A 9,470-nucleotide genomic window follows, 5' to 3' on the forward strand; every position below is an offset into this window, starting at 1 on the left:
GGCATAGGATGCTAGGACACGTAAATTTTAAATATTTAGAGATTTTGGGTAAAGAGCAACTAGTGACTGGCATACCGAATGAATTTGAAAAGGAACTTTTGAAATGTAGGATGTGTATAGAAAGCAAAATGCATAACTTACCTCTCAAAAATAATCGAACTAAGGCTAGGGAAATAATGGAAATTATTCATACGGACGTATGTGGCCCCTTTAAGACTACCGGATTCAATGGAGAAAAATATTTCATTTCATTTATCGATGATTATAGTAAAATAGCTAGGATCTATTGTATAAAATCAAAAGATGAGGTCTTTGATTCTTTCGTACAGTTCGTAAATGAAGCCGAAAATTTAACGGGCAAGAGGTTAAAAATATTAAGATGCGATAATGGTAAAGAATATTTAAATAATCGAATTTATAAATTTGGTAGGGATAAAGGTATAAGAATAAATAATTGCCCAACATACGTACATGAATTAAACGGGACAGCGGAAAGGTATAATAGAACAGTGATGGACATGGCGCGTTGCTTGTTAGCGGAAGCGAAAGTACATAAAAGGTACTGGACGGAAATAGTTTGTACAGCGGTATACTTGAAAAATCGAATATTAGCGAATACTATAGAGAGAAAGACACCTTTTGAAATATTCTTCGGGAGAAAACCAAGTGTTAAAAATCTACATCTATATGGAAGTAAAGTGTTTGTAAGAAGGCCAGAACAAAAAAGAGTTTCCAAATGGGACAAGAAGGCAGATATGGGAATTCTATTAGGATATAGTGAAGTAGGATACAGAGTCTTATTAGGTGGGAAAATAACAATAGCTAGACATGTGGAGGTCATAGAGACAGACACTAAATGTATCGGTTTTGAGGAAAATTCATCAGAGGCAGATAGAAATGATAGCGAAGATAACTATTCATTGGTTGGTATGGATAAGGAAGAGTTAGAAGGTAGGAAAGATGAAAATAATAGTAGTATTGAAAGCTTAAACACTCCTAGGAGATCTACACGTATTAAGAAAACTCCAGTAAGGTATCCAGAAAAGGAAAATATTTGCGAGATGCATGCAAATTATTGTAAAGTAGATATCCCTCGTACATTTGAGGAGGCGATTTGTTGCGAAAATAATGAAGTTTGGAAACAGGCTATGGATAAGGAAATAGAATGTCTCTATAAGAATAAAACTTGGAAATTGGTAGAAAGGGTAAAAGGCAAAGTAGTATTAGATGTAAAATGGGTTTACACGAAAAAATCAGAGGACAGGTATAAGGCTAGATTAGTGGTAAGGGGATTTCAACAAAGAAACGTAGCCGATGACATATATTCTCCAGTGGCGAGTAATCAGACCTTTAAAATATTGCTATTATATTGTTGTCAAAATGGATTAATAATTGAGCAAATGGATGTAGAAACTGCCTTTTTAAATGGTGAAGTAACCTCGGAGGTATATGTAAATCAACCAAAGGGATATGCGGACGGAACGAATAGAGTTTGTAAATTATCTGTTACGACCGTTCGCGGAGAGACGTGATCGCGAGATAGCACGTCAACGAGAGTCGTAAATTCTCGCTACGATTATGTTAATCGACGCCGCGAAATAGTCGTTCCCCTGTTTCGTTTAGGATAACAGAGGTGGTTTAATGAATATAGCACTGTGTTAACACTAATAAATTAACGTTTATTTCAACAACTTATTAATTAGAAGGATATAAATGGAACAACAAAAGAAATGTAACTATGTAATGCGCGATATAAGATATGTATTGACTGTTTGGCTTCTCGAAACGTTCTGTCCGCCCTTCGATTTGTTGGTTTTTTTCTGGAAGGCGATCCCCACTACGTTCGGATCACGCCACCTTTGTTTACGCCAGATAAAATAACGGCCACGAATCGACGCCTCTGGAGGTCGCTCCGCTTAATGAGTCATGCGCTTGCCACTACAATGTTTATTTGTCGGACAGCCGCGACGATCCGTCCGCGACATTGTAGTGCCGCGACCGACGGTTAAGAATATGATCTATGGCAAGCCGCATGGCGTAACATTCTCCCCCCGTTGAGAGGGTACCGATCAAATTAGCGAGATGTGGTTGAAGTTCCTATCTTAGTTCGTCTCGGTGGCTAGTTGTTCGGGTTTCTCGAGATCGGGTTGAATTGGCAGTGGGACAAGCCTTTTGACGGCCCGATCCAAAACGCTCCTTGCCGTCTGAACTGTAGCTGTCCGGATGACACCATCGGCGCCTGGATGAACCTTGATAACTCGGCCCAGAGGCCAATGCATGGAGGGTACGTTGTCCTCTCTGAGGATGACGATTGTGCCTTTTTGGATGCCGTGTCCACCCTTGCTCCACTTATTTCGGTTGGTTAACTCGTTCAAATACTCCTTATGCCAGCGGTTCCAAAAATGCTGTTTAAGCTGTTGGATATGCTGCCATCTGGAGAGTCGGTTCGATGGAATGTCTCTGAAATCTCGATCACGTAAGCACATTAGTGAATCGCCAATGAGAAAATGTCCCGGAATGAGGACTAGGAGATCATTTGGATCGGTGGAGATAGGAGTTAGCGGGCGGGAATTGAGGACTGCTTCTATTTCTATGATGAGAGTATTTAGTTGTTCAGAGGTGAGTAACTCGTTGCCGGCTACACGCCTGAGGTGGCGTTTGAATGACTTCACCGCTGCTTCCCATAGCCCACCGAAATGCGGCGAATGAGGGGGAATGAAGCGCCATTCGATTTGTTTGTCGGCTAAAAATGCGGTTACTTTTTCCTTGTGATCGTCCGATTGTAATAAATCGTGAAGCTCTCGTAATTCGTTGCTTGCTCCTCTGAAGTTGGTGCCGTTATCAGAATGGATGGTGGAGCAATACCCTCGTCGAGCGATAAATCTGCGAAGAGCGGCGATGAAGGCTTCGCTAGTGAGATCGTCAACGAGCTCGATGTGTACCGCTTTAATTGCTAGGCATACGAAAATGGCTACGTATACCTTTATCTGACGACGGTTACGATCTCGTTTTTCCTTGATGTGGAACGGCCCGCAGTAATCGACGCCGACGTTTGTGAATGGGCGAGATTCCGTTACTCGCGCCTCCGGCAGATTACCCATCACGTATTCTACCGGCGGTGGTTGAGCGCGGCAGCAGCGGACGCAGCCTTTGATCGCCCGCCATACTTGACTTCGACCGTCGACGGGCCAGTATCTTTGTCTTATTGCGTATAACGTAGCCTGCGTTCCGGAATGCATGTGGATCTTGTGCTCGTGTTCTATGATGCGTGTTGTAACGGATGACTTGGGTAATACTATGGGATATTTCTGGGCGAAGGTCATCGACGAATGACTGAGTCGACCCCCGACTCGCAATATTCCTTCCTTGTCTATGAACGGATTGAGTCGCGTGAGCTTACCCTTTATCGCCGCGTTCCGATCTTTTTGGAGTGTACGAATTTCCTCGGAGAAATGGATGTTTTGCAACAATTTTATCAGTTTATTGTGCGTTATGCGTAACTCGGTAACGGTTAGGGGTGCCGCTCGGTTCCTTTTCTGTCTCCAACGGAGGCAACGAGCTATGATTCGTATCAACTTGGGCCAGGATGAATACCTTTCCAACAAACTGTAATCGGCGGGGTTTGCGGACAGACAAATCGCCCCTTTCTGCTCCGGTACTTCAATTTGCGGTGTTAGAGCCCATGTCGGCCAATAGCCTTCCGACTGGTAGAGCCATGCAGGACCGTGCTGCCAGATGGTTGGGCGCAGAAACTCTTCGGGTGTTTGGCCGCGTGATATTAAGTCCGCGGGATTGTCGTCGGTAGGAACGTGGCGCCAATCGCGGATGCTGGTTTTTGTTTGAATTTCGGAGACTCTGTTAGCGACGAATGTTTTAAGGGTGTGAGGTGATGTATTGAGCCAATGAAGGACGATAGTGGAGTCGGTCCAATAGATAGTTCGAGTAATTTTTTGTGATAGGGCTTGTTGTACTGTTGACATCAAGGACGTAAGAAGGAGTGCTCCGCTCAGCTCGAGCCGAGGAATGGTCTGGCACTTGAGTGGGGCGACTTTCGATTTTGCGGTTAAAAGTTGGGTCCAAACACGGCCGTTGATGGTAAGGGTTCGGAGATAAACACAGGCTCCGTAAGCCTTTTCGCTGGCATCGCAGAAACCATGCAGTTCAATTTCCATAGCGGACTCGATTATTGCTTTGCGTGGGAACCTGACGTTGTTTAATAAGGGTAATTGGGCATAGTACCTTTCCCACTCTGTATGTAACTCGATCGGAAGTGATTCATCCCAATCGATTTTCGACGACCATATTCGTTGAAGTAGCATCTTGGCCCGAACAATCACCGGTGCGAGCAGACCGAGCGGATCGTAAATTTTTGCAATCTCCGAGCTGATGATTCGTTTCGTGACTCGTGAGGGCGTGGGTTTGACTTCGACCGAGTAAAGAATAGAATCGTCGGATGAATTCCAAAACACCCCCAGCGTCTTCAAGGTTTGCGAGTCGCCCAAAAAATGTTGGTGATTTGTTTCTTCTAAGGAAAGTCCGTGTAACAAGTCATTATCGTTTGACGCCCATTTTCGTATGTTTAAGCCGGCCAGTTGAAGTAACTTGGTGAGTTCTGTTCTGAGCGTGAGGGCTTCGTCCTTCGTTTCAGCTCCGGTGAGAGCGTCGTCGACATAGAAATCCCGCTGCAGTACCTGTGCTGCACGTGGAAATCGATGTCCTTCGTCCTCTGCCAGTTGCTTGAGGCACCGAATAGCTAGATACGGGGCTGCGGATAAACCGAACGTTACAGTGTTAAGCTCATATGTTTCTGTTTCTCCACTCGCGCTGCGCCACAATATCCTTTGATATTTCCGATCCTCTGGTCGTACGAGGAATTGCCGATACATCTTCTCGATGTCGCCAGTGAGTACGTATTGATGAGCGCGGAATCTAATTAATATACAAAATAGATCTTCCTGTAACTTGGGTCCTGTGTGAAGTGTATCGTTTAAGGAGGTTCCGGTAGTGCTTGGTGCCGATCCGTCGAAAACTACACGGAGTTTGGTGGTTTTACTCGATGCTTTGGTCACGCCATGATGGGGTAAATAGTATCCGTTATCGTCGGAGTGGTTGTCATTGACCTTCGTCATGTGTCCCAATGCCAGGTATTCCTGTATTACCGTTCGATATTCTGATTCGAAGCGTTTGTCATGCTGGAATCGGCGATTGAGTGAGGCGAGTCGTTTACTCGCCAGCGTTTTAGAGGATCCGAGTGACTGAAGCTGATCGTTGAAAGGTAGAGCGACGATGTATCGTCCTTCGCTGGTGCGTCGGGTGTGGGTTTGGAAGTGTTCTTCGCATCGTCGATCTGCCTCTGAGATATGTTTAATTGAGGGTCCTTCATCGATTTCCCAAAACCGCGCGAGATCTGCTTGTAAAGTCGTCGTGGATGTGTGAAATATGTTTGTCGCGGTTTGGGAAGTTGGACTCCCCCCGATTACCCATCCGAATCGCGTCTTTTGCAGACGCAGTCCAGGCTCGTCTGGCTGCGTGAGGTTGACTTGTCCCACACACATCGACGCGAGTGTTGAACCTGAGCTTAGTAGTACATCTATCGGAGCTGGTAAATGAAATCGTGGATCGGCCAATTTCAGATTTTTTGGTATCTCAAGTGTCGAACGATCGATGGGTTCGCTGGGAATTGAGGTTGATATGGTTGGAATGATAAGGAACGTTAATGTCCGCGTGTATGTACCGTCAGTGGAAGTGATCGTGGCCGTGATGTGTCGCTTAGAAGTCGTTGTCAAGGTATCTAGAGCTCCGATCGGGACCGAACATTTGTTTTGCCTTATCTTTAGCGATTTTGCTAATTCCTCGGTAATGAAATTCATACTGGATCCGGTGTCGAGCAACGCTCGACAACGGATTGGTTGCTGTTTATCATTCAAAATGTTAATCTGCGCTGTAATGACTAGATCATTGAACAGTAATTCGGATGCTATTGGTCTGATATGTTCGGTCATCAACGGAGTCGTCGATCGTCGGCGTCATTGGTTGTGTGTTCGTCTGTCAATGGGCGGTGGACTTGGAGACGCGGCTGTTCGTGGTGTTTCCGATCTGTGGTCTGTTGTGTGCCTTTTGCAACGAGTGGGTGATACGTAGGGTGGCAAAGAAGGTGTTGTGGATCGGCTATTTGATGGGGAAGATTTCGGGCTGGACGTGCTGGAACGAGACCCTGAATGGCGTTTTGTCCTATGCAGCATTGTATGATGTCGTTCTCCGCATACGCGACATGATCCTGCGAAACAATGCCGCGTTGTGTGCCCTTTCCCGAGGCAGTTGACGCATAGTGATGCTCTTTTGACCTCCCGAATACGTTCGCGAAGGGATTTGGTTTTGAAGGTGTCACATTTCCAGATGGGGTGTGGTCCTTGACAGGTGGGGCATGTTGGAGTAACCTGTGTCGCCGTAAGTGCATGCCCTCGTGATGCGCGTTGACGGACCGGAGTAGTTTGTTCCGGTGATTCTCTTGTTTGTCTGACCGTGGTGATCGGTCTGGAGCTTCGTGCTAATCTCTCTAGGAAGTTTAGTAAGTGAATGTACGGAGGCACCTCGTTATTGGGCAGCGTCATTTCCCATTGCTTTTGGATACTCAGTGGTATTTTAGAGAGGATGAGGCTGTTGAGCATAGCACTGGTATCGGGGTAGGATTCTCCTAATTTGTTCAATGCATATATGTGTTGTTTGAATGTGTGGACTAAGCGCCTTAGTTCCGTTGGAGATTCCTTGGTTATCTTTGGATAATCAATTATTGCCATGCAGTGACTGAAAGCTGTGTATCGTGGACATTCGAAACTCTCCTTGAGAACGGCTATAGCCTGACTGTAGTTTACATTGCTAAGGGGTAACGCGTTTAAACAATCGGCTCCTTGCAGGGCGGACTGCAGGTAATGGAATTTCTGTATGTCGGTGAGACTAGGATTTTTATCGATTGTGGAGGAAAAGGTGTCATAAAAAGTGTTCCATTTTTCTAAGCTTCCGTCAAAAGTAGGGAGCCGAAGATCTGGTAATTTAATGGCTATCGGATTTAGACTTGCGGATGATGCACAGGTTGGAGGGTTTATGGATGTCGACGGCGAAGCTGTTTGCGCGTTCCTCAGAAGATTTTGTAGCCTTGTATCTACCGCGACGTACTGATCCCTTATTACGAAGCCGCGCACTTGTTCCTTCTCGTCCAATACTTCTAATTCGAGTTGGATCGCTTCGAATTGACTCGCAACTTCGGTCAGTTGTTTCTCGTAGTTCGTTAATAAGGAGCTTTGCTGACTCCCGGATTGCTCGTACTCATCCAGTCGGGTCGATAAGTATGTGAATCGGCCGCCACAATAGCCTCGTCTCCGACGCAGGGAGATGAGTTGGTCTTCGCTCGTCATCGTTGCCGAGGATAGGAGATGGTCGAAATAAGGACCGAGCTTACCTTACTGTCGTGCGGCGTGAGGTCGCGTGTATGTTTGGTGAGGAACGCCTTGTTCTTTCCCGACGGCCACTCGTTCGGTTGTATTGTTAAGTTGTGTTGATGACTGTCCAGCTGCGGCGGAAGGCTGCGTGGTTGCGTTCCCTTGCCAATGGGATGTGCTTCTTCGAAAGTGACGCGCCTGACGTCACTGGTTTCGCTGTAGTGGTTGCTCCCGCTCCCGCTGCTGGTTTTGATAAAGTCACGTGGCACTGTGTGGTCACTGGTAAGTGTACTCTTCACTGGCATGTGATCCGGCTCGAAGGACCAAAATGTTACGACCGTTCGCGGAGAGACGTGATCGCGAGATAGCACGTCAACGAGAGTTGTAAATTCTCGCTACGATTATGTTACTCGACGCCGCGAAATAGTCGTTCCCCTGTTTCGTTTAGGATAACAGAGGTGGTTTAATGAATATAGCACTGTGTTAACACTAATAAGTTAACGTTTATTTCAACAACTTATTAATTAGAAAGATATAAATGGAACAACAAAAGAAATGTAACTACGTAATGCGCGATATAAGATATGTATTGACTGTTTGGCTTCTCGAAACGTTCTGTCCGCCCTTCGATTTGTTGGTTTTTTCTGGAAGGCGACCCCCACTACGTTCGGATCACGCCACCTTTGTTTACGCCAGATAAAATAACGGCCACGAATCGACGCCTCTGGAGGTCGCTCCGCTTAATGAGTCATGCGCTTGCCACTACAATGTTTATTTGTCGGACAGCCGCGACGATCCGTCCGCGACATTGTAGTGCCGCGACCGACGGTTAAGAATATGATCTATGGCAAGCCGCATGGCGTAACATTCTCCCCCCGTTGAGAGGGTACCGATCAAATTAGCGAGATGTGGTTGAAGTTCCTATCTTAGTTCGTCTCGGTGGCTAGTTGTTCGGGTTTCTCGAGATCGGGTTGAATTGGCAGTGGGACAAGCCTTTTGACGGCCCGATCCAAAACGCTCCTTGCCGTCTGAACTGTAGCTGTCCGGAAGACACCATCGGCGCCTGGATGAACCTTGATAACTCGGCCCAGAGGCCAATGCATGGAGGGTACGTTGTCCTCTCTGAGGATGACGATTGTGCCTTTTTGGATGCCGTGTCCACCCTTGCTCCACTTATTTCGGTTGGTTAACTCGTTCAAATACTCCTTATGCCAGCGGTTCCAAAAATGCTGTTTAAGCTGTTGGATATGCTGCCATCTGGAGAGTCGGTTCGATGGAATGTCTCTGAAATCTCGATCACGTAAGCACATTAGTGAATCGCCAATGAGAAAATGTCCCGGAGTGAGGACTAGGAGATCATTTGGATCGGTGGAGATAGGAGTTAGCGGGCGGGAATTGAGGACTGCTTCTATTTCTATGATGAGAGTATTTAATTGTTCAGAGGTGAGTAACTCGTTGCCGGCTACACGTCTGAGGTGGCGTTTGAATGACTTCACCGCTGCTTCCCATAGCCCACCGAAATGCGGTGAATGAGGGGGAATGAAGCGCCATTCGATTTGTTTGTCGGCTAAAAATGCGGTTACTTTTTCCTTGTGATCGTCCGATTGTAATAAATCGTGAAGCTCTCGTAATTCGTTGCTTGCTCCTCTGAAGTTGGTGCCGTTATCAGAATGGATGGTGGAGCAATACCCTCGTCGAGCGATAAATCTGCGAAGAGCGGCGATGAAGGCTTCGCTAGTGAGATCGTCAACGAGCTCGATGTGTACCGCTTTAATTGCTAGGCATACGAAAATGGCTACGTATACCTTTATCTGACAACGGTTACGATCTCGTTTTTCCTTGATGTGGAACGGCCCGCAGTAATCGACGCCGACGTTTGTGAATGGGCGAGATTCCGTTACTCGCGCCTCCGGCAGATTACCCATCACGTATTCTACCGGCGGTGGTTGAGCGCGGCAGCAGCGGACGCAGCCTTTGATCGCCCGCCATACTTGACTTCGACCGTCGACGGGCCAGTATCTTTGTCTTATTGCG

General features: G+C 46.5%; 1 protein-coding gene across 1 annotated transcript; it reads right to left on the bottom strand.

Annotated features, from left to right (window-relative positions):
* Positions 1 to 6,026: 6,026 nt before the first annotated feature.
* Positions 6,027 to 7,741, bottom strand: LOC117215607. Its single transcript, XM_033461961.1, has 2 exons — positions 7,457 to 7,741; positions 6,027 to 7,274 (listed from the first exon to the last, which is right to left on the bottom strand). The coding sequence occupies exons 1-2, from the start codon at positions 7,739 to 7,741 to the stop codon at positions 6,027 to 6,029; spliced, it is 1,533 nt and encodes a 510-aa protein (XP_033317852.1).
* Positions 7,742 to 9,470: the final 1,729 nt, after the last annotated feature.

Source organism: Bombus bifarius, unplaced genomic scaffold (assembly GCF_011952205.1).
Source record: "Bombus bifarius isolate JDL3187 unplaced genomic scaffold, Bbif_JDL3187 scf7180000009754_frag, whole genome shotgun sequence".
NCBI classification, from domain to species: Eukaryota; Metazoa; Arthropoda; class Insecta; order Hymenoptera; family Apidae; genus Bombus; species Bombus bifarius.

Bases quoted from the DNA above. Each gene is read 5' to 3' on its own strand.
- LOC117215607 (XM_033461961.1), bottom strand. From the start codon at position 7,741: ATGCCAGTGAAGAGTACACTTACCAGTGACCACACAGTGCCACGTGAC. The intron at 7,275-7,456 runs GTAAGCTCGGTC...ACGAACTACGAG, and splicing joins TCACGCCGCACGACAGTAAG to AAACAACTGACCGAAGTTGC.